We start from the raw sequence: 24,946 nt of genomic DNA, 5'->3' as shown, positions 1-24,946 counted from the left end.
ATTGGGCCCAGCACTCTCTGCTGTGAAGCCGGACTGCCTCTGTAGGGAGCTTATCTTCATCTGCAGATGGGGAACATCCTTTGCCACTCTGTACCTCAAATTCTATTCCACCTCACAAAGCCATTCACTTTAAGAAGGTAAAAAGGAAGGGCAATTTTTCAACAAGAAGGTTTTGTGAAGGTACACTTTGCTCCCCGTTTTCCCGTGAGTGGAAGTTGCTTATGGCTGGTCTTTGTTTTCCTTTGAGATACCCCCCCTTTCAGAAAATCTGGAAGTCCATTGATTCGACAGATTCCGCTTCTGCAGATGTGGATGCAACAGGGATGTGGGACTGTCAAGTCACTTTTAGGAGAGCACACTCATGACAAGAGACAGAGCCAGTCCAGATGAAAAGAATTTAAAACTTTCAGATTCTAGCTTTAAGCATTCCCCTGAGATGGCAACTTCTCAGAATTATATCATGAAATATTTCAAAGCTTTTGTGTGCTGGAGGGAACAGAAGTGACTTTTTAGTATCACTTGAATTTTAATGGCTTAATTTGATTTAATTGTTTAATTGAATGCTGTATATATGTATGCATATATGCTCTGGAAAACAAAACTGACAGGAAAGCTTGGATTAGAAATGAAATCCCCAACTTCCTAATTGGGCCTGTTCTGCAGGGCAGATATAGGAAGTCCTAACACTGAAACTTAAGCATTGTATGTGTGAGGGAGAAAGAATGTTGAGTTTGGAGTTAAAGGACATGAATTCAAAACTGGATCCTACCACTTGCTACCATTATGACCCAGAGCAAACCACTTAAGTTCACTGGGCCTCAGTTTCCTTATCTGTCAAAGGAGGCAATTGGATTAATGATTTCCAAAGTCTCTTTCAACTCTACTCCATGGTCATAGATTTTTGGAACATACATACTTTAAGCATACTGTTGGGGAAAGATGGAGCAAAAGTGGATCCCTGTGGAAAGATCATTTTCAGAAGAAAAATTGATGTGTGGTAGGATTCTTAAAAATGAGAGATTTCTTTTGAAAAGAGGAGGATGCTTCTTTCTTTTCATGTCCTTCCCGATGTTAATTATAATTTGTCATTCATTTGCCTTTGAAATATTGCTCACTGATATAATTCAAATGTGAAGAAACAACAACGAAGACACTTTCTAACTGTGTTCACTCCCACAGGTGTCTGCCAACAGAGATGAAGCCATCCCTATTTGGATGACCTTATTTACAGGGTCTTTGTCAGTAATTAGAATTCTCTCATGATTACTCTGTTTAGAAGTTTTCCCAGTCGGGTGGAGATCTCTAATCTGTCATGCTCTTTTCTTTAAAGGTAGTATGGTTTTCAAATGCTGCTCTATTAGAAAACAGCCCTAGTCTTAAAGCTCATTTTATTAATAATTACACATTCATTTATTTAAAACTAAATAGACATGAAACAAAACCTTACCATATTCTCGAATGGATCTATAGTGTTGTCAGAGAGGGTGTTATCTGCTTGAGTCAGGAAGAACTGAGGTTGAATCCTGCCTCAGACTTACTAGCTTACTAGCTATGTGACTCTGGGTAAGTCATCTAACCTCCTGTAGCCTCAGGATAATTATCTGTACAATGAGGATAATAACAGCACCTATAACACAGAATTGTTTAGAGAATAAAATTAGATCATATATGTAAAACAATTTGATACCCTAAAGTGATATATGTGCGTTATGTATTTGTATATACATACACATCTATTGATTTATCTACACACACATATATATGTAAGCTAGTTATTGCTGTTATGTTTTCTCATTCAAATTTACTCTTGTCCTTTGGCCTTTCATAAATGGATAATAGGAGTTAACTTGAGATGCTGAGGGCTTTCTTTGCTCTCTTGGAATTAAGAGAGTAACAGTGGAATTTATAAAGTGCCCATTGGTTGTACAAATATTCCAATCAGCTGCACATTCTTTTAAAATCCAGACTTGTTATTGCATCATTATATGGAACTCTCATCGTGGAAACTCACTCTACTGCTTTGCAAATTACAATCTAAGTTGTCCTGGGGCGCTATGAGGGTGAGGGTTTGTTTTTTTTTGGGGGGGGGAGGGAGTTTTGGTCACTCAACTACCATATATCTGAAGCAAGACTCGCATCTATGTCTTCCTCACTCCAAGGCCATTCTTAGCTATGTTGCCTCTTCATGGAGTGATAGGTTTTAAACTGAAAGGGATTTTAGAAATCATCTAACTTATTCTTCACACAGCCAGCCCCATGACTTTATGGAAGAGAAAAGCAAAAGCCAGGAGCTAGAAAGTGATTTGTCTAAGGCCCACAGGTAATGAAATGACAGAATCAGGATTCGAACCAAGGTCAGAGGACTTCAAACACTCTGTTCCTTCCACTAGAACATGCTGGTTAAATTTCTAGCTGCTTAAGAAAGGCTAAAAGAAGCTCTACTTTCTTGACATGTGAGGTTTTAAAATGATTACATAGTCAGTTCAGGGAATATCTTCCCATGGAGGATTTCCAAAATAGAATCACATCTTATCTGTCAAGGCTTGCTCAATTTTACTCTTGCCTATAGTCAAACAGAGGACTTGACTTAGATGACAGCACTTATGACATCCTGAAGATTCAAGAAAGCCCTACTTTTTTATTTTAGATCTCTCTACATCAAAGCATTTCTCACTAAGATAAAGGATGAAATTCAGGTTAAATGGCTCAAGGACTGCCTAGAGTTATCCCGATTGTATTGCTGAAATACGACTACCAGTATGATCTCAGCTTTAGGAAACAAAGTGTGTGTGTGTGTGTGTGTGTGTGTGTGTGTGTGTGTGTGTGTGTGTGTGTTTATGTGTGTAATAATGGTGAGTAAGGGTCAAGAAAGTTTAATATTTTTTTCACTTGGTTGAAGACCTAAAAAATTTAAGCTTTTGTGGGCATGTCTTCTCAACTAGCTTCTTAAAGGCACTTGTATCATGAATCAGAAGACTTGTGGCCTCCTAGGACAGCCCTCTGATTACCATGTTGTCCCTCTGACAACAATTAGAGAAGCAACCTTAATTGTCATATCTAATACACATATAGCACTTTATATACATTATCTCAATGGATGCAACAGCCCTGGTTGGTGGCAATGCCAGTATTATTCTCCTAATGTATAGACAAGGGGGAAAATGTTCATAAATGTGAAAGGACTTGTCCAAGGTTACCTGGATTATAAAAGGCAGAGTGGGGATTTGAACATAGGCACTAGGTCTCCCTGGGCAGCTAGGTGACTCAGTGGGTAGAGCATTGGACCTGGAGTCAGGAAGACCTGAGTTCAAATCCAGCCTCAGATGCTTACTAGATGTGTGACCCTGGACAAGTCACTTAATCCTGTTAGCCTGAAGGAAATAGCAAACCACTTCACTATCTCTGCCAAGAAAACCCCGTACTGGGGTCACAAAGAGTCAGACACGACTGAAAACAACACTCAGTCTTTCCATATATGACTCTTTTCACTTCAAAATGCCCCAAATCGTTTAGTAGCTCTGTGCCTAGGTTTTCCTGTCTGTTGAATTTAATCACTCCTGCAAGGTTCTTTTCAAAATTTTAAATTCTATACAGTTATCCCTTCCATGTTACGGGGGTTGGGGAATGGCGCCCCCATGATCTGGAAAACCCCCGTAAAAATTTCTGGCCCTCTCTTCATACCAGAGAAGTCTGATTTTTTTCTTTTATGGGGTGTTTACAGTACCTTATTGTAAAATTTGGTCAAGTATCTGGTCATAGGCTCTGTGTCATCTGTTGGCTTTTGCATGTTTTCTTCAGCTTCCACAGAACTCCCCCAAAATTGCCATTTAATTTCTTATGCTGACCCACAATATATGGAAACCTCAATGGGGAGAGTCATGATGTGGAAGGTATAACTGTAATGCTCGGTGTATATCTACTCCCCCAATGCGTCCGTGCACACACCCCCACTCCACCCCACCTCCACACATTGAGATCCCTCCTTATGATGTTGTATCAATTGTGTAGAAACACAGCAGTTTGCCATTTTTTCTTCATTAGAGGAAGACAGAATGAAATGAGGAGATGGAACTTACCTAGGGTATATCAGAGGAAAGAAGGAACAAAACGAAGGATATGGTCACCATCACATAGAGTGAGTATGGGTGGCAAGGAGTTTCTGTAGACTATAACCATTAGGGATGCTATCACCAGACAGAGCAAATTCCTGGCCTGGGATTGTGCTATTGCTTGCCTTTAAATGTCAACAACCTGGGATAAAGTCCCATTATCCTGCCCCAGTTGTGTCTCAACTCATCCGTGCCAACTTATAAAATGAATCAGTGAGTGTCACTAATAATCATCTTTTACTCAGTACTGGCTATCAAAAGTGACCCTTTCTGTTACACTCGTTTCTGAACAAAGCTTGCGCCTCTGTCAGACCGCTGAACCAGCATCTGATTTACTTTATGGAGAAAGGGTTCTCTGAAATTGCTTTTAGGAATCACCTCATTCTGTCTAAAAAGCTCTTGGTAGATAGTGGGATCATTTGACTTTCCGTGAATGGTAGGAGGGCTTAGAAATCCTATCTAGGGCATTCTCAAATCTTTTGTTCTTCAAATGCTTCTCTAACTCTGGGGAGAAACATCTTAGGTTCATTCTTCATGTTTCTTAAAAATTATACTCGGTAGGTGAAGAATGAATATGTTAGGGGATAACTCCTGCAAGAAAGTTTATGGTGTTATTTTCATCAAATAGACAGAATGAGATTCTACTACAAAGGCTATTGCTTAGAGGCAGAATAGAGAGGAGAGGATATTTCTTGTTGCTGAGGCCTGTCTACACCAAAGGCGACATCAGATTTGGTAAGATTGGTTTCTCTTTTGTAAACTTCTGATTTATTTGTATTTGCTCATTTTATTCCCATCTCATAGTAATCTATAAACATTCCTAGTACCTGACATCAGTTTCTTAGATACCGTTTTTCCCCCAGAAAGCAATTAAGCAGTAGTGGTGTTATTGGTTTGAGAGGTTTAGAGCAGATCCGGACAGGTTAATATATTTAAAATGTATACTATAATAACACTTGTCATAGCATTGAGACATAGCAAAGATGAGGTGCTGCCTAGTATTTGAACTCCAAGTATGGAAACTCTCTCCATCAGTGGAAATGAGGAACTTGTCAGTAATGTACAGTTTTAACGAGTTGCTTAGATCACTGAAAAACCAAATGACTTGCAAAAGGGTCATAGAGTTAGTATTTATCAGAAATGGGACTTGAGCCCCGATCTTCCTGATTCAAAGGCCAACCCTATATTCACTATATCATGTTGGCTATCCTAGAAATTCTATCATCCTATAAAATATTCATGAAACTGGAAGAAGAATTTAAACACCTTATATTGATTAGATTAAGTTCAGTTTGAAAGGAAAGCACTTCCACTTCAAATAGAAATGTTTTGCCTCTGATTTGTTAAAATATCCCAAGCTAATACCATCTTCCCCTTTAACAACCCCCTTCCTCCAAACGTTCTGGGTGTCCTTGACGTGGCCTTTTTAAGCTGTCAGCAATGCCACTAAATCTTCTGAACCTCAAAATGGCATTGATAGAAAGTGGCCTTTCATGCCAGAGAATGAAGTATGTGTTGGCAAAATAAATCTCACTTGATTGTGTAAGGGAATATTTGATTTTTCTACCCAAAACACATCTCTTATAACATGTTAATGTTACGTGATAAATCTCTCAGAGGAGGTAGGGCCCTACGCTCTAGTCTGAGAAGTCCTGATTGTGGTTTCTAGGACAGTTATTATTTCTTCTGGCAGAATTCCTAGGCCCCCAACATCGACTTTACAGCGTAATTGTGAGGCTTAAATATGATAAACCACATACAATCAAGTGTATTTGTTCCAGCTATGACTGTTATGGGGTCCCCTCATTATGTCCAGTGCCAGGCACATAGTAGGCACTTAAAAGTTTGTTTAGTGATTGGTTGATCTTAATCAAGTGAGATTTTATTTGTGTGTATGTGTGTGTATATATGTGTATGTGTGTGTGTGTGTGTGTTTGTATGTGTACATATATAAATGTGTGTGTGTTTGTAAGCTATATAGACCTATGCAAATAGAAGTTATTGTTTATCATTTTGGTGAAAAAAGATGAGGAATCAGCTATTGTGTACTGCTAGAGGGTTGGTCTTCAGGTCTGGAAAACCTGAGCTTAAGTCCCACCATTGACATATAGTAGCTATATGACCCTGGGCAAATAAATCATTTAATTTTTCTGAGAATCAGGCAGGTCTTCAAGACTATTAAAGTGTGATATTGGGGGAAGGTGTTTCCACACTAGAAGTTCCTTACACAAATTAAACCATGTTGCTTAAAAACAAACAAGAAAATGTTAGCAGAGATAGTTTAGTTAGGTTGAGCTAGGAAAAAGGAATATTGTGTGAGACTGGAGTCCGACCTACTTTTTTAGTGACAAATGTTCTTTTTCATATTATCCATCTTTCTTTTCATCTCTCTCATATATTAGGAAGTATAGAGGAGGGTAGTCTAAATTATACTGGAAGAGGCCAGATGAGTTTAGAATGGGCCAGGCTGGGGTTAGGCCGAGATTCCAGAGATTTGCAGAGTGTAGGTGACATCTTGCTTTGGCATCCAGCTGTCTAATTCATGAAGATTATTTTCAGCATCCATTGGTTAAGGTTGCCCCAGATTTTCCTCCCCTTTTTTTCTCTCTCATCCCCAAATTCTCATTCAAAGAGGATGTTCTCAGGTAGATGTTAATCAAATATGTGGAAATAACATGAGGATAAAAGTAGAGGCAGAGTTAGGGATAGGTAGCATTTAACATGGGGCAGTTAGGTGGTACAGTAGATAGAGCGCTGTGTTTGGAATGAGGAAGACCTGAGTTCAAATCTGGCTTCAGACACTTACTAGCTGTGTGACCCTAGGCAAGTCACTCAATCCTGTTTGCCTTAATTTCCTCATCTGTAAAATGAGCTGGAAAAAGAAATGGCGAACCCCTCTAGCACCTTTGCCAAGAAAACCCCAAATGTGGTCACAAAGAGTCAGACACAACTGAAATGACTGAACAACAGCATAACATTTAACATTGACAGCTGGCACTTGTATAGAGTGCTAAGCTGTACCTAGGGTTTCTTTTCATGTTATCTCATTTCATCCTTATAGCACCTCTGAGATGTAGGTCCCATTATTAACTCTGTTTTATAGATGAGAAAACTGAGACTTTGGGATCATGAAATTTTCCCAGGGTCACACAGTTATGATGTGTCAGGGGTGAGTCTTGAGCCCAGATCTTCTGTAGGGAGGGGATCTGTGATTTTTTTTTTTTTGCATAGAGAACTTCCTGGTGAGGAAATACTGTAGCAACGCAGGTTGGCACCTTCTCTACCACTTACAGTCAGAAAACTGCCTAGAGCACTGAGAGGTTAAGTGATTTATTCAAGATCACTAAGTCAGGATGTGTTTGAGATTGAACTGGATGCCAGCTCTCTGTGCACTTCACCACATTGCCTCTGGCATGAATAATAATAATAATAATAATAATAGCTTACATTAATGTAACCAAGAATTATAAAATATTTCATAAGAATTATTTGATCCTCACAAAAGTCTTGTGAGAGAAAGAGAGGGGGAGGGAGAGAGAGGGAGAAAGGGAGAAAGGGGGAGAGAGAGAGGGAGGGAGGGAGAGAGAGAGAGAGAGAGACAGATAGACAGACAAAGACAGAGACAGAGAAAGAGGTTATTGGTATGATCTGTCAATGAGATAATTTTGTTTGGGGACACCTTCTAGTGTTACTGGATCTCCCCAGGAAGCTGCTCCTTCCCCCTGCAATGTAGTTCTTGGGGAATAAATTAGATGGAATGAGCTTTATTCAGTATGAAACAGTAGACTTCTTCCTCTCCAACCCTCACCTCCTCAGATTTATAAGTTGACCTGCACCCCACCCTTAATAAATCCAGAGACAGTTCTGAGATATAATACTACTAATTATTATAATAACAATAATTAGCATTTATGAATGCTTTACAGATATGACCTAATTAATTCCCACAATGACTCTGATATACAGGTGCTATTATTATCCCCATTTTATAGAAAAGGACGCTGAAGCATGTGGAGGTGAATTGGGTCACACAGCTAGTAAGTGTCTGAGCAAGATTGGATTCCAAGACCAGCATTCTATCCATGACATCACTCTAACTCCCTAATTTGGGTGGTGAGCCATCATTGATCCTTTGCTGCATCATTTACTGATTTCTGGAGGCAGCTGATGGCTCAGTAGATAGGGCATTGAATGGTCAGGAGTTAGGAAAACATGAGTTCCAACCCAGCCTGAGATACTTCCTAGCTGTGTGACCCTGGGCAATCACTTAACCTCTGATTGCTTAACAAAATGGATCCACAGGAGAACAAAAAATAGCAAGCCACTTCAGAGTCTTCCCCCAAAAAAACCCCTAAATGGGGTCATGAAGGGTCAGTCGTGACTGAAACGACTGAACGGCAACAAATGTATTCATTCCAGACTGACCATTCTAGCCCCTCTTACTCTGCTCCCAGAAGTGACTCTTAGCAGAGGCTCATTCTTGCTATTTCCAATATAATCTGAGATTTGGGAGAGGCCTCTGAGACTTTCTAGTCTAAACTATACCCAAACAAGTGTTACTCGCACAACATCCCTTATAAATGAAGATAGCTAGGTGGTACAGGAGGATAGAGGGCTGGATTTGGAATCAGAAAGACCCAAGTTCAAAACCAGCCTCAGACACTTACTAACTGCGAAACCTTGGGTAGGTCACTTAACCGCTGTCTGCCTCAGTTTCCTCATCTGTAAAATGGAGACAATGATACCTACCTCCTAAGGTTGTTGTGAAGATCAAATGAGATAATTCTATAAAGCATTTATTGAACCAAAAAGCACTAAAGAAATGCTATTACTGTAATCCAACCTTGTTTGAATCCTTCGCAGTGAGGAAGGAAGAGCCTGCAAATAAAGGACATGGCAGTATGGCCCTGCCCATCCCCACTGTACAAGATTATTTAAAAATATATCACTTTATTTGCCTCCAACATATATTTTCTATCACTCTACGGTTAATTTTCCTCATGCTTATTACTCTTTTAATATGAAAATGTATTTGTTTGGATGGCATAACTTCACCTCCCAGATTGACTTGAACTCAGTCCATGAGTTTGAATGCCCCAGCAGCTGATTTTAAATCAACAGATTAAAAATTCACCATCACCAAAAGCAACCACAACAAAATAGCTGAAAGGCTTTGTGTATGAGAACCAGCAACAGTAAATGACCATTTTGAGTCATAGGAAAGGGATGTGAGATAAGACAAAGGCATCGAGCAGAACCCAGGGATTAGATCTGAAAAGATCTAGGTGCCACATGGAAAATTTGTTCCATCAGAACAACCTGGGCTAATTGCCATCTTTGAAATCTGTTTCTCCCTAGTGCGGCAGCCTGAACCGTGCTTACTCAGCATCTAAATTACATCATGGTTTCCAGGAGAAACTCTGACAATTGTCTGTCTCTCCTGGAAAACCTACCTGCTTGATTCCCCAAACACCTGAACAACATCAATTCTGCTGTTTAGAAAGCACCCCTGTACCTGTCCACATCTGTCTGTTCCTCCCTAACCTTCCCCCCTGTAAGTAGGAACTCAGCATTCCCTAATACCAATCTAAATTTTCCATCAGGTGAAGACAGTCACATCACAGACCGATTATGTGTCCTGAGCTCCCCTTACCTGCTGTTCCAGAATCTTTTGCTCAGAGTTCTACATTTGTGAATGCAAGAATTCCAGGAAATGACTATATAGCAGACCTTACAGATCTTTGATCTCATCAGTGTGGACAATTCCCTCCAGCAACAAAACAAAATTCAATGTAGGCAGTATTTATTTAGCACCTATCCTGGGCTAGTCACTTTACTGGGCGTTTTGCTGTTCAGTCATTTCAGCTGTGTCCAACTCTTCGTGACCCCACTTGGGGCTTTCTTGGCAAAGATATTGGAGTGGTTTGCTATTTCCTTCTCCAGCTCATTTTACAGATGAGGAAACTGAGGCAAACAGTGACTTGCTCAGGGTCACACTGCTAGTAAGTGTCAGAGGCCAGATTTGAGCTCAGGTCTTCCTGACTCCAAGCCAGAAGCTCTATCCATTGTTCCACATACGTATTTGTACTGGGCCTATAAGGGCAAAGATCAATCATTCAATCAATTAATAAACATTTATTAAGCCCATGCTGTGTGCCAGGTACTGTGCTAAAAAATGAAACAATCTTTACTCTCAAGGAAATTACTAGGTAGAAACACATGTGCAGACAAGTATAAGAGAAGGAAGAGTATTAACAATTGGGAAAATTGGGAAAGTCTTCTCGTAACGGGAGCCTTGGGCTAAGCCTTGAAGGGATTCAAAAAGGGAGAGGTAAAGAAAAACAGAAAAGGCTCTGGGTTAGGGGACGGAATATCATACACAGGAATCTGTAAGTGGGTCACTTTGGCTGGGATAAAGCATGTGCAGAGTAATTGGGAGGAGGGACGGCAATTGGAAATGTCTGGAGAGATGTATTGGAGCCACACTGAGAAGGGCAGCTAAACATAGGAATTAGTGTTTTATCCCAGAGACAGTAGGAAAGGACTGAGGCTTCTTGAACAGATCATAAGCCATCTATATATTTTTTCCTACTGTGTGATTCTTGTCCATATCTTTTTTTTCCTTCTTAAAATAAATCCCCTTTAGAGAATCTAATTAGTATCTGGGAGCCTTCCTTTGTAAGGACACCAGAACAGCATTTAGGTTATCCACCTATTATCCTCTCTGGCCCAATGAGTGGCTCACCTCAGTTAGTGGACACTCCTGTTCTTCAGAGTATCATTTATGCCATTTGGCACATACAAGTCCTCTTTGCTAACATGCCACAGTCTAATTATATCCATCGTGTGTCTTTTCCTTGCTTCTTGGGGTACTTGCAATGTTGGTTCTTTTCAAGATGATGGCATTTTTTATTTTACATTATTTTGAGAATATTGGCATTTAAAATGTTTTTTTAAATTATTTTGTTTATTTTATCTATTTGTTGACTGGCAATAGTGAGCTGCTTGCTTGGTGTCATGAAAAGTGCCATGTAGATGGCCACATGTGATCCAATCTGCTCTCCTACTTGTGATTTCTGGGTCTAGTTCCCTCTGTGATGCCCAAATGGGTTCCTTCACTGGGCTGCTCATCTAGCTGCAAGAGGCTTCCTTAGGACAGGACACTTCTGTGCCCAAACTCCAGCAGGACGCTGTAAAGATAAAATTGGGTGTCCCCAGAAGGCTCAGTGAATGTATTTCTCATTCAAGTTTATCGTAAAATAATCAAAATTTTAAAAATTAAAAAAAAACTCTAAGCTAAGTCTATGCTTGACAATATGATGAAAATGTTATTGTCATTTAAAATGTTAGCAGCATACATGTATAACATATATCTCAGGGATGGGGAGGGAAAAATAGAATATAAAACTCAACCTTTAAAAAATATTTTAAAAATTTGTTTTAACGTGTAATTGGGGAAAAATAAAATCTTCTATTTTTAAATAGAAAAAAAAATTTTAACATCATAGGATGAACTCTTTTCTATTTTTAAATGTTCCTATGTAGGCTAATAGGAATGGAGAGCTTTATCTACATCTTGACAAATTCGCACACTCACTTTTTTTCTACAATGTACTTGGATAATGTGGGGCATTATCTAAAATGAATAATATTTTATATGAGATATTTTTGGCCTTACAATATTTTTCTATAGGTGGGCTAAAATAACTTGAAAACCTGTCTTTGAAAACAACCTTAGTCCTCTGCACTTTCTTATTTGACAGCCAAAGGACTGGAAATGCTTGGTGGTTGTAGCCCCTCAGAGTGTGAGGATTTCAAGACTGATAAATAGTGATTTTAATTTGAAATTCCCTTCTGTATTTCCTCCTAATAAAAATGTTAGTCAGTCCGTTGATCCTTAAAAACAGGTTGAGTTTTTTTTTCTTTCTTAGAAAAATAAGTTCTGAAAAGCATCTTTTTCTAAAATAACCCTGTTTCATCCACATTAAAAAATGTATTTATCAATGAATCCACCTTTGATTATTTTCTTCAAGACATTATTGCATTTAGCTGTTAGGTCTTCATGTACACTGTTCGCCTCTCTGGGGATTTTAACTCCGTGCATCTGAACTTGATTTTTAAAACAACTGAACCAACCAACACTTGCCGTAAAAATTTCTTCACTATCCATTTCATTTCCATTTTCTTTCTACTGCCTTAATTAAACTTGACACTTCTGTCTGAATGGCTGCTTGGCGTTTTTTTATTGCAAGTCTTACAACTAAAAGATGCTCCATTTCTTTCATTGTTAACACATCCATTCCTTGTCATTTGGAAACCACAAAAACCCCGGTGAGCCTTTGCCTTTTTTTCTTTCATTTCATCTGTGCATTTTAGAATATTCCATATCATAGATTCAGGCAATCCAGTGTCTCATCTTATTTCATAGTGACTGACCAACGTCATGCTATTTGGTTCTGTGCGTCACATTTTTGTTTAAGACAATAACAAGGCTCTTCTTTGTTGCATTGGCCATATTTCCATCTGAAGTTGTCTTCCTTTTGATAAAAAAAAATTATACAAGTGTTGGTAATATGATATATCATAGCAGCACTTTACAAACACGTGATGAAAAGCAAATGGAAGCTTACTAAGGATCAAATGTATTAAAACTTTCAACTAGCTCCCACCTGTCACATTGATTGAATTGGGACTCATTAAGTGCCACCTGATAACATCATAATTCATGCTGGATTTACATTATTCAAGCTCACATTGTGACCCAGCTGTAGTAGGTAACTGAGGTTCACCTGACCGCAGGTCCAGCACTTTATGTGCTAATCTGGATATGCAGTGGCTAGATCACAGAAATGTTTATGGGAGGGCTAAAAGAGAGGGTTAATTCCGCACTACTCAGATGAGTAAATATCACTTTAAATTTCCTTAAAAATCACAAATAAGTCAGCCAGGTGTCACGCATTTATGATCCTTTTTGCTCTATTGAAAGTCCTTATTTTTTAAAAGGTAGAAAGTGAATTTTAAGCATACTCCATTTGTCTCTAGACTTCAAGGTTAAAAAGATCTACAATAATGACTTTATTTTCCAAATAATGATGCAGTTGGGAGAAAAGGCAAACTGTTCATGTAATGTACATGAAATTTGAATGGAATTATATGAGCAGAAAATGATTTTCAATTGCTGTAATAATCTTATGCAGGGAATTGAGAATGGGAATAATAATGATAGCACACATGGCCCAGGGGATAGAACACTGCCCTCAACTAGGAGTCAGGAAGACTTGGGTTCCAATCTTGTCTTTCACAATAGCTGGTTGTGTGACTGGGGACAAATCGTATGACTTTTGAGCTTCAATTTCCTCAAACTGGAAAATTAGTCCCTGTGATACTTTATGCATCAGGCTGTTGTGAGGCTGAAATAAAATAAAAGATGTCAAAATACATTGTAAACTTGAAAGTGGTACTTAGAAGTCTGTTTTCTCTTCTTCCTTTTCCATCTAATTTTTTTCTCTTCTTTCTCTATTAATCTTCTCCTCCTCCTCTTACTTTTCCTACTCTTGATTGTGTGTGTGTGTGTGTGTGTGGAGAACTCCCAGTATGGAAAATTGAAGCAGGCCATCAATGCAGCCATAATTTCTCCATTTAGAGGGTCTCCCTAAGCACTAAGAGGTGAAATGACTTACTTCTGCTCAGCTAGCTAGTATGTGTTAGAGGCAGGATGTGAACCCGGGTCATCCTATTTCCAAGGTTGCCCCCTCATCCGCTCTCCCAGACTGCTTCTCATTTCTCTTCTTCCTCCTCCTCCTCCTCCCCTCCCCTCCTGTTTCCTCATAATGACCCTGTGAGGTAGGTAGGACAAGTATTGTTGGCCTCATTTTGACATATGAGGAGCTTGCCAGAATCAGGAACCAGGTCCTCTGATCCAGGTCAGTGCTCTTGCCGCTTCATTGGACTAAAGAATTATCAGCTCTTTTTCCATGAAAAGTAAGGTGTACTTTGGGGGTTTGCCTGTTTGCTTTGAGGGTGGGAACAAGCAACCAAGTACCTACTGCGTGCCAGGCACCATGCTAAGCATTTTACAAATTTGTCTCACTTGATCCCCGCAACAGCCCTGAGACAGGGGCTACGAGTAACTTCATTTTACAGTGGAGGACGTTGAGGGCAGACATAGGTTAAGTGACTTGCTCAGGGTCACACAGCTAGTAAATACATGTCTGGGACAGGGTTCAGCCTCAGTTCCTTTTGAGCCCAGACCCCGGCACTTTTCAAAATTGCTTTTTTTTTTTCATTTTTAAGCATGCCTTAAAACATAATAAGAATTGTTTTCTGGAAATCCGACCACCATGAATTATTTCCTTTTGCCTTAATTCACTATACTTGGAAAATGGTGACAAACATCCTTATTATGTGAATGTGAGTGTGTGGAGACTGTTACTAATGAAGAAGCTTCTCACCTGGCACCTTTCAGATAGACAGCTCTGGATAGATCTGAAACATAATACTGTTACTCAACGGCATCTATTAAACTCTAACGGTATGTCAAGGCATTGTGCTAAGTATTAAGGATACCAAGAAAGGCAAAAACAGTCTCTTCCCTCAAGATGCTCACAGTATAACGGGGAAACAATGTGTAAATAATTGATTGCTTGAAAGATATATACAAATATATGGAAAATTATCTGAAAGGGAAAGTATTACTAATCCAGGAGATTGAGAAATGCCTCTTGTAGGAGGTTGGATTTGAGCAGAGTCTTAAAGGAAGCTAGGGAGGTGGAGATGAAAGAACAGAACATCCTTAGGCATGGTGGACTGCCAGTACAAAGGCACATAGACAGGATATGGAGGGCCATATTTGAAGAAATGCAAGTAGTCTAAGTATCGCTGGATTGTAGAGTGCAATTAGTGGTATAAAGTGATAAAAACTGTCATAGGTACAAAGGGACCAGATTATGAAGAGATTTCAATGCCAGATAGAGAAATTTGTATCTGATTGTGGAAATTATAGGATACCACTGGAACTTACTGAGTGAGTGCCAGGCCTTTCTATTCTCTACTATCTCTCAAAGTCTGTCCAAGTTCATCTTCATTGTTTCCATGACACTATCTATCCATCTCATCCTCTGCCTTTTCCTTTTGCTTTTAACCTTTCCCAACATTAGGGTCCTTTCCAGTGAATCCTATCTTCTCACTATGTGGCCAAAGTATTTAAGCTTCAGTTTCAGTATTTGACCTTCCAGTGAATAGCCTGAATTAATTTATGTAAGTATTGACTAATTTGACCTCCTTGGTGTCCAAGGGACTATCAAAAGTCTTCTCCAGCACCACAATTCAAAAGTGTCGATTCTGCAGCACTCAGGTTTCCTTATAGTCCATCTCTCATAACCATACATAGCTACTGGAAAAACCATAGCTTCAACTATGTGGACCTTTGTCAGCAAGGCAATGTCAGTATGGTCAAATATACTCTTTAGAAAAATCACTGTGGCAGCTGTTGAAAGGGTATTGCAGTAGTTCGGGTGAGAAGCAATAAGATAATGAGGGTCTGAAGTAGGCTAAAGGCTTCATGAGTTGAGAGAAGAGGGCTCCCCCATTTCTGGTGTGCGCTGTATGTGATCTCTGGAACACTGAGCTTTTACCCTCACATATGGCACTCTACATAATGAAGACCTATTCTCCCAAATCAAGGACATCATGGCATCACTGCCACACCCAACCTCTTATTTGCCGTATTTCACCCAAATATTCTGGCAGAGGTGTTGCAACATTCAACATCTGCTCTATTCAGCACCTCCTTTTGCCTTGGTGCAATGGGAGAGTCTGGGGGAGATGTGTAAAGTGCCAGTAGCTTTTTTGATCTTTGACCTCAATTCTCACTGGTATACTGACAGATCTTCCTTCTCTCTTTTTCTCTTCTTATTTTTCTTGAGGAGAGGAGGCATCTCCACCTGTCATCATGCCCCAAGGGAACCAACTAGTACTTGTAAAAGTTCCTTGTCATGGAAAAGGTCCTTGCCATGGCTTGTCAGGCAACTGTTTTATGCTGCGTATATGAGTCTTCATAAGAAAAAAAAAAGATTTGCCCTAGTGAGGCACTGTCCTATGCCATATGCATTTCTTTCAGTTCTTTCTTCCTTTCCATCTTTTAGAGGGCTTGGTTATTGAATGCCTCTCTAGTTACCTGGCTTTATCACCTTATCTCAAGGCTTCTCTCCCGACATCTAAATGTAAAGGTTTTGTCTTGTTGGGGGGGAGGGGGTTCTTTGTTAAAGCCCTAGGCAAAACCTACCATATGCTGGCATGAACCTTTCTAGCGTATCCTGGCCTCAGACCTTAACCTTGGCACCTTAACACCATTTTCCCACGGATGGCTAAGGAACTGAGCTTTATCAGCTATAGCAGAATTATGAACTGCCTGTCCCACTTTCTAGGCCCCATCCAGAGGAGGTGCTTTGCTCTGATCTTTTATCAAAAGAAAGAAAACTCTGACAATCAGTTCCTCAGTAATAAAGTGAACCTGAACTACCTGCCTTACAGGGTTGTTATGAGTAAGGTGCTTCATAAAACTTAAAGCATTTTATACTATGAGGAATTTTTAGCAATGGCCAATTGAGAATAAGTACAAGGTTATGATCATGGTCCATGTGTTAAAATGGTGGTTGGGCTCCAAGATCTGATGTTTATCATTTGCATAAATTATGAATCCCATCAGTCAGTAGCTCACATCAGCCACTTCATGGTTCATAGACACAGGTCACTTCTATGTAAAGCAATCTAGACATATGACAAGGATAACAACAACCCTGGACATTCAAAGTCAAGTCTATATATTTTTTACAAGGTTTATTAAAGATCTACCATATTGCCAGCCTCCTAAGGAATCTGAACATTTGTGAGCTATTGGCTAGATTATAAGAATCTGAGCCAAAGAGTTGTTTTTGTTTTTGTTTTGTTTTTGTTTTTGTTTTTGTTTTTGTGTGAGGCAGTCAGGGTTAGGTGACTTGCCCAGGGTCACACATCTAGCAAGCATCGAATGTCTGTGGCCACATTTGAACTCAGGTACTCCTGACTCCAATGCTGGAGTTCGATGCACTGTGCCACCTACCTGCTCGAGTCTATATTTCTTATCAATCTCCCAATTTCCTAATTAATTTTCTTATATTCTGCCTCTGACTAGTGCCTACTCCAATACCTGTTGGCTGCTAAGAGCTCAGCGTAAGTTAAGTTCAAATTCATTCCAAAATCACTTATTCAGTCTCTACTGCATACAAGGTACTATGCTGGGTGCACATAAGAACAAAGGCAAAGATGAAATATTTTCTGCCTTAAGAGAACTTATGTCATATTGGTGGGGTGGTGGTGGTGGGATACAGCATGTATAGACAGTAAAATAGAATGACATTTAGGGTGGGAAAAAGTGCTGTAAACTAGAATAAGGGTGAGAATCAGGAGTTCTCATTTGAAGATGAGTCGAAGTCAGAGCTGGACTCTGAGAAGTGGGGTAATAAGGCTTGGATATTAGCCAGCGCCACAGCATGTTGAGAGCAGATGGAATGTCAAGTCCAGAATATCATTCCTTCTCCTCCTGTCACCCCTATTCTTCTCCTTCTTCCCCTTTAACTCCCTTTCCTCCCTCTTCCTTTTCCTTTTCATTCTCTTTTTTTCTTCCATGGGTGCAATGGTCCAACAGGAAAAACCCTGTTCTGGAGTCAGAGGATCTGAATTCAAATCCTGCCTCTGATGTTTACTATCTTTTTGACCTTGGGGAAAAAAAATCAACTCCTTGGGCTTTAGTATCCTCATGTAAAATTGCACTGGATGCTACTAAGGTCCCTTTCAGCTGTATACTTACAATCCTATAATTACTTTCTGGTCTTCCCCTTGTCCCCTTTTCATGTCCTTCCCCTTCTTATCACCTCTGCCTTCTCTTTTCCTCTTCTTCCCTTCCTTTTCTATTTTCATGATTTTAGGACTGGAACAGTCAACGTGAATTGCTTCTATCTAGGATTCTTCTTGCAGAATCTGCAGCTACAAGACATAGAAATGAAGGGGATAAGATTTACTTTAGAAGATGAAAGACTGGGGAAGGAGCAATTTCGAGGCTCCAGAAGATAATGCCAGGATTAGATTGGAATTTTTGATGATGTAACACTATCCAGTACACTCTTTGTAGTCTCAGTAGAAGACTGTGTTAGTTTATAATCTTCCAGGAGGACATAGTTCTGTGCTGAATGTCCATGAAGTACATAGGAAAAGGCATATCCCTTCCCTCAGTAGCAGAATGAAAAAACAAAATAAAACAAAGTGAGAATGGACCGCAAAGGCCATCTCATCCAACTCATATCCAAGAAGTACCCCTCCCTCAATTCCTTCCTTGATTTGGCCAGAAGACCTGTAGTAAGGAGGGGGAAAGGGGAGGAGGTTATTCTTCCTGAGGCAAATTTTAGATTCATTTAAATTTTAGATATCTCTGATGGGTATGTTGTATTTTTTTCTGATATTGAATCTAAATCTGTCTCAGCAACGGCCATCTGTTGCTCTAGATTGGCTTCATGGGGCAAGGCAGAATAAGAACAATCCATTATATGAAAACCTTTAAAATACTTGAAAGCAGCTATAATATGCCCTTCAAGTCTCCTCTTCTCCACTGCAATTATCTGTAGTCCCTTAACCAAACTTCATGTAGAATGATAGGAAGTTGCTTAAGTATCTCTCTGCTGATTACTTATCTACGTGACCTTTGTCAACTCAAGTGTCATTCTGGGCTTCTGTTTGTTTATCTGTAAAAAGAGTTGGACTAAGTCCAACTCTAAGACCCCTTCTAGTTCAAGATCCTGAGACCTAGATGAGAAGATCTGAGCAAACAATTCCATTAGATTTCATTCACTGCCTCCTACTTGAGGATAAAGCATATTTTTGGTAATATGCCCTCTAAACATGAACAGGGCACCTAGGTGACACTGTGGATAGAGCACTGGGCTTGGAATCAGGAAAACTCATCTTCATGAGTTCAAATCTGGCCTCAGACACTTAACTAGCAGTGTGACCCTGAGCAAGTCAATTAAACCTGTTTGCCTCAGTTTCTGTAAAATGACCTGGAGAAGGAAATGGCAAACCACTCCATTATTTTTTGCCAAGAAAACCCCAAAATCGGGTCATGAAGAGTTGGACACAACTGAAATAACTGAAAACATCAAAAATATGGATAAGATTCCCTGAGAATTATATGAAGACAATGTCACTTAGTGGATAGAGGGTTGGATTTGGAATTAAGAAGGCCTGGCCTTAAATCCTCCTTACTTACTATCTGTATGGCCATAGAGAAAGAATTTAACCTTTTTGCCTCAGTTTCCTTATTTAGAGAGTGAGGTTAATACATTTACTAAGTAAGATAGTGTGGTATAGTTTAAAGAAATTTGGATCTGGACTTAAAGGACTTGGGTTCAAATCATTCCTCTGACCTTGTGTGTCTTTGGGCAAATTACTGAACCTCTCCAGGTCCTCCATTTCTTCACTGATAAAACAAAGGGCTTGGATTAGATTTCGCTGAGGTCCTTTCCATCTCTGCCTCTTTGATTCTATCGTCTTATTTTAGGGCATCATGAGATTCCAATAAGATTATGCATGCAAAACATTCTTTAAACTGTAAAATGTTATGTAAATGTCAATTATTATTTCAATGCCTTGCACATAGTAAGAACTTCATTGGCATTGCTGCATTATTGAAATGTGTTGGTAGACTTGACCATATTTTGTTGAACACGAGAAAGACAGGTTCTTTCTGTCCATCAAAGATCCACATCCCAAGATGCTGCAAGATGGCATACATTAGTACATATACAGGCATGTCATTCCTTCTGTTATTTCTCTATATATTATCCTTTGTTCCAGATGTTTTGTTTTGGTTCCTATTCTTTTACCATTTCAGAGTATGCTAGCATTAGTGTCTGAGTTGTTCATTCTTTGCATATCTTTATTTTATTAAGGAAGGTCATCATTTCTTCATGCTTGGAACTTTACTTTTTTTTTCTCCCCTAAGTGGAGAGAATACTATCAGGAGATGGAATGTGTATCTAGGAAAGCACATAGCAATCAAGCTATTCTGCCCATTTCAAATATACAGCACTAATTTCTGTATGGGTTAGGCAATAGGTTATCTCCTTAATGTTGTAACTGTGAGATTATTTTTCTTTAATCCCAACTAAATTCCTTCATCTCTATTCACACAGCCATAACATCCTAATTGATCTCCCTCCAATCTTTCTCCTCTCCACTTTATCCTATTTTTCTCTTCTGATACTGCCACCACTTTGGTGCTGCTCCTCATCGCCTTGAACTGTTGCAATAGCTTTCTGATGGATCTGCCTGCCATAAGTCTCTCGCGGCTCCAATCCAACCTCTATTCAGACACCAAAGTGATGATCAGATCATGTCACTCCCTACTCACTACAGTTGCTCCCTATCAACTCCAGGATCAAGTACAAAATCCTCTGTTTGGTGTTCAAAGTCTGTCATAACCTAAATCTATTTCCCCTAATTCCCTCCCTGCCTCAACCTTTCCAATCTCCTTACATCTTACTCCCTGCCATGTACTCTTTGATCTAGGGACGCTAGTCTTCTTTCTGTTCCACAAATGAACACTCTCATCTCTTGACTCCAGGCATTTTCTCTGGCTGTCCCCCATATCTAGAATGTTTTCCTTCGTCATCTCTGCCTCCTGGCTTCCCTTATGTTCCAACTAAAATCAAGCCTTCTATGGGGAACCATTCCTGTTTATCCTGTATATGTCTCCTTTTTGTACACAGTTGTTTGCATGTCATCTCTCCCATTAGATTGTGAGCTCCTTGACAGCAGAGACTACCTTTTGCCTCTTTTTGTAACCCCAGCGCTTGGTACAGTATCTAGTACATAGTAGGTGCTTAATAAATGCTTATTGACTCACTCACTCACTCTACACATCTGTCAAAATATTTTCTAAAGAAAAGGTATGATTATATTTCTTCTTTACCCTAGAAGCTTCAATGACAATCCATTGCTTCTAGGATTAAACATAAACTTCTCTGCCCAACCTCTAAAGCCATTTATAGTCTGGCTCCAAACTATGTTCAGGTTGATTTACACATTACTTCCTCTAATATACTCTAAGGTTAGATCAAATTAGCCTATTTCCTTTTCCCTCTCCACCCCATTGCATGTCCTACCTCCTTGCTTTTACATAGGCTGTCCCCAAGACCGGGAATGCTTTCCCTTCTCACCTCTGTCTCTTGGAATCCTTAACCTCCCTTCAAGGTTCAGTGAAAGTGCTATCTCTTACAAGAGGCCTTCCCTCATTTTCACAATCATTATTGCTATACCTCCCACTGTATAATACACCCTTCACTCCCACCCAGAAGGATATAAGTAGACATTATTTTCATTTTTGTCTTTGTATACCCAACATTGGCACCTCCCTCTTAATAAATAAATACGTGTTGAATTGCATTGTGTCAAATTTCTTTTTATCCAGGCTTGAAATGAACTGATGGAGATTATAGTTTATAATGTTCATGAAAGAAAGAAGTGTGTGGAAACTGTGTGGCTCTTCCTACTTATCTGGAAGACAATACACATATATACTTTCCACTCTTTCCTCATGGACCCCTCCCCATCTCTTTTCTATAATACTCATGGTATTTTTTCTATCAATCTGAATCATCCTTGCTCTTTAAGAAAACGGGGAGGTGATTCCCCCTGCAGATGTCACTTTCCCAGGGACCTCAGGTGAGGGAAGTGAGCCTCATTATAAAGGCTCTGTTAACAGAGGAGAAGGAAAGAGAAAGTGGAGAGGCTGTGAGGAGGAAGCTTCATAGGTCTAGAAAGTGAGCAGCACCCAAAGGTGGACTGATTAATGATTAAACACAGAGGCTGAACAACACCAGATGAAGACAGTTGGAAAACAGCACCTGTTTTGTTTTTTTTTCCTTTTCAAAGACACCTAGAAAATAAAAGTGTTTGTTCTTACCCCCTAGGTCCGTACCAGTGTCCTGCCTGAGAACAAGGAGCCACGGTCAGATGTTGGTGTAAGTATTTCTAAGCCCTCCCAGGGTACACAGACATTCCCAACCTAATTGTTCCTATCTTCTCTGGCTCTATGCCTAGGGGCTGACAAATGTGATGGAGTTCAATTAACAGGGTGGGAGCTGGCACAGTGATTCCTGAATTATGCTGAATTCATGTCTTGTCTCTTGGAAATCCATCTCCAAGTGAGTGCTCACAGAAGCTGGTCCAGCTGGCCAGGAGTAGTCCCATAAATTACCTCGCAGGCAACCCACACGTGCTTCCTAGGCCAGATTCCTGCAACAGTTGGGGTCTGGTGAGATTGCAGATGTGGACTGGGCTGACTGATCATTTCCTCTGCCTGCTGCTTAATCACTGGTGTGGAGAGTCAGTAGATGGACAGTTCTGGCCTCGCCCCCTGGCATGCTTCTACTGTGCCAGAGCTAACACATATACTGTACTGCCAAAGAAAAGGAGTCTTATGGAGAGTCTTAGGGAGAGAAAATCATAACCCCAGAAACATGGTTAAAAAGAGGCTCCCCCAGAGATCAGATTCCATCCCTGCCTCGGTTTACTACATACAGACCCCTTCTCTTTTCTCTCTCTCTCCATACCTTTTATTCCAGCTGAATTGATCTACTCTTCCCCCTAAACATATATCCCCTACCCTTTCCTTTCCTCATCCAATGGTTGGAATGCCCTCCTACCTCCTTCAAAGCTTGTCATGAGCTGGCTCCGATCTGTCTGAGGCTGGTTGTATTTTACTATTGCTCACACACTCTGCCTTCTACCCCAGTTCTTCTGTTTGCTATTTGACATCTGTCACCTCTGTGCTTTGCATAGCCTGTCCTGTCCTTGAAAAGTGGAACTCTCTCCCTCCCACTTCCAATTCATAGAAACTCTAGCTCCCTTCCAGGCTCAGCTTAGGTGACACCTCTTCCAAAAGCCTTTCTGGATCACCCTCTGCCTGAATTATTAGTACTGCCCTCTCCATCCCTAATTTCTCTCTATGTTTTTATGTACATATCCATTTATTATGCATATCTTTTAAATAAACGTATCCTCCAGGACCATTTAAGCTCTTTGATGGCATTTTTCTTTTATATTCCTAGTGTCTATTAATGCCTCCTTGGACTACAAGGACTCAATATGAATCATGAGTATGTCTTGGCAACAACAACAAAAAAAGACTTTTGTAGTAGAGATCCAGAATGAATGAGGAAAGTGATAGTTGCACTGCACTCTCCTCTGGTCAGACTAGTTCTGGGTGTTTTGGATGCCACATTATGGAAGGGATATTGCCAAACTGGAACCTGTCCAGAGTGACCTCCGTGACAGTGACAAGTGAAGGAACCTGTCCAGTGACCTCCGTGACTGTGACAAATGAGGGATCTATAGACAATGCTGTATGGGAAATGTGGGAAGTGGGCCAGTTTAGTCTAAAGAAGAGAAGATTTGAAGGATAGAGTCATGATACTTGTCTTCAGATGTTTGAAGGACTGTCATGTGAAAGTAGGATTAGACTTTTTCTATATCACCTAAAGGGGAAGAACTAGGCACAATGGGTAGGTGTATAGAGGTAGATTTCAGCTCAATAAAAATGTAAACTTCCAAATGATTAGAATTATCCTAAAATGGAATGGATTGTTTTGGGAAGTACTAGGCTCTCTATCATTGGAGGTTCTACAGTACTTGTTCACAATATTGTAGAAGAGATTTCTATTAGAATATGGGTAGCATGAGATGTCCTCTGTGGTTCCTTCAAAATTTATGACTCCGATTCTTATGAATACAATGTGATCATTTTGAATATTAATTCTAATTCTGTTCTATAATGGCTTGATTGGCTCAAGGTCTCTCCAGATATATAGGGATATTTATTTCATCTGATGGCACCAGAGGGCTGCTATTTTAGATTTTGGTCTTTCTCCTCCCCATAATCTGTTGTCAGAGTGCCTACTTTAACATTCCCTTGTAACCCTTTTAGACTTCTGGGAAATCAGATCGCCCTACTTGCTAGTATTGTAGCTACACTAATAGTAAATAAACTTGAGGGGTTCTCTCTGTTGACTAAAGCATTTAAGCTTTTATGTATGGCCTTTTTGACATCTCTTTGGTTGCTGAGGTTGACTTTGCTAACCCATTCCCTGTTTTTTTCCCCCCACTGGTTTCCTGGTTATTATCTGAGCTGGATAACTGAGGGTGATGGGTAAAGGATTTCCAGGTAGTTGAGCTATAGGTCTGTTTAGTTTACAAGGAGTATCTTTGTTGATTAACACAAAGAGTTCAGGTTTTGGTATATTCTGATATTCTGGATCTTGCCTCTGATACCTCCTGTCTGACCATGGGCAAGTGCTGTAGAGATTATAAATTTCAGTGAAGGTGCCAGGCTGCATCGGTGAAGGCAATTTCCTTATCTGGGAATTCTCTACATATAGTCTACTCCCTACCTCCCATCCTTAAATTCTGTTGACAATAGCAGGAAGTAAAGTTGGCTTGGAGAGAGGCTGGGAAAATGGTAAATTTAGGTAAGGTCAATGAAAATATTAGGGAATAAGATAACATATTTATGGAGTGCTTTGCCAGAAAAAAAAATTATCTGTAAGGCTGAAGGTCACCAAACAGTAAATAAAATAGCAGGAATATAAAATGTTGCATGATGTGGTGGGAAAAGCATGTGATTCTTACAAGTATCAGGTTTGAATACCTGCTTGAGTCTACCTGAGAAACCTAGAGCAATTCAATTCAATTTAACAAATATTTATTAAGTTTCTACTATGTGCAAGGACTGTATGAAGTTAAGAGGA

The 24,946-nt window shown here is 39.8% G+C and overlaps 1 protein-coding gene across 4 annotated transcripts in view; it reads left to right on the top strand.

Annotated features, from left to right (window-relative positions):
• Nucleotides 1–24,946, top strand: part of INPP4B (inositol polyphosphate-4-phosphatase type II B) — a 920,894-nt gene that overhangs the window by 552,059 nt on the left and 343,889 nt on the right. For all 4 annotated transcript variants that reach the window (XM_027866808.1, XM_027866807.1, XM_027866810.1 and 1 more), the window contains one exon: nt 22,112–22,162. In XM_027866808.1, the coding sequence (XP_027722609.1) occupies nt 22,112–22,162 (51 nt within the window). The remainder of the gene's footprint in view (nt 1–22,111; nt 22,163–24,946) is intronic.

This window comes from Vombatus ursinus, unplaced genomic scaffold (genome assembly GCF_900497805.2).
Source record: "Vombatus ursinus unplaced genomic scaffold, bare-nosed wombat genome assembly UNPS02014784.1, whole genome shotgun sequence".
Classification (NCBI taxonomy): Eukaryota; Metazoa; Chordata; class Mammalia; order Diprotodontia; family Vombatidae; genus Vombatus; species Vombatus ursinus.
Note: the sequence above shows the minus strand (reverse complement) of the source record. Positions and strands in the feature narration are given on the sequence as shown.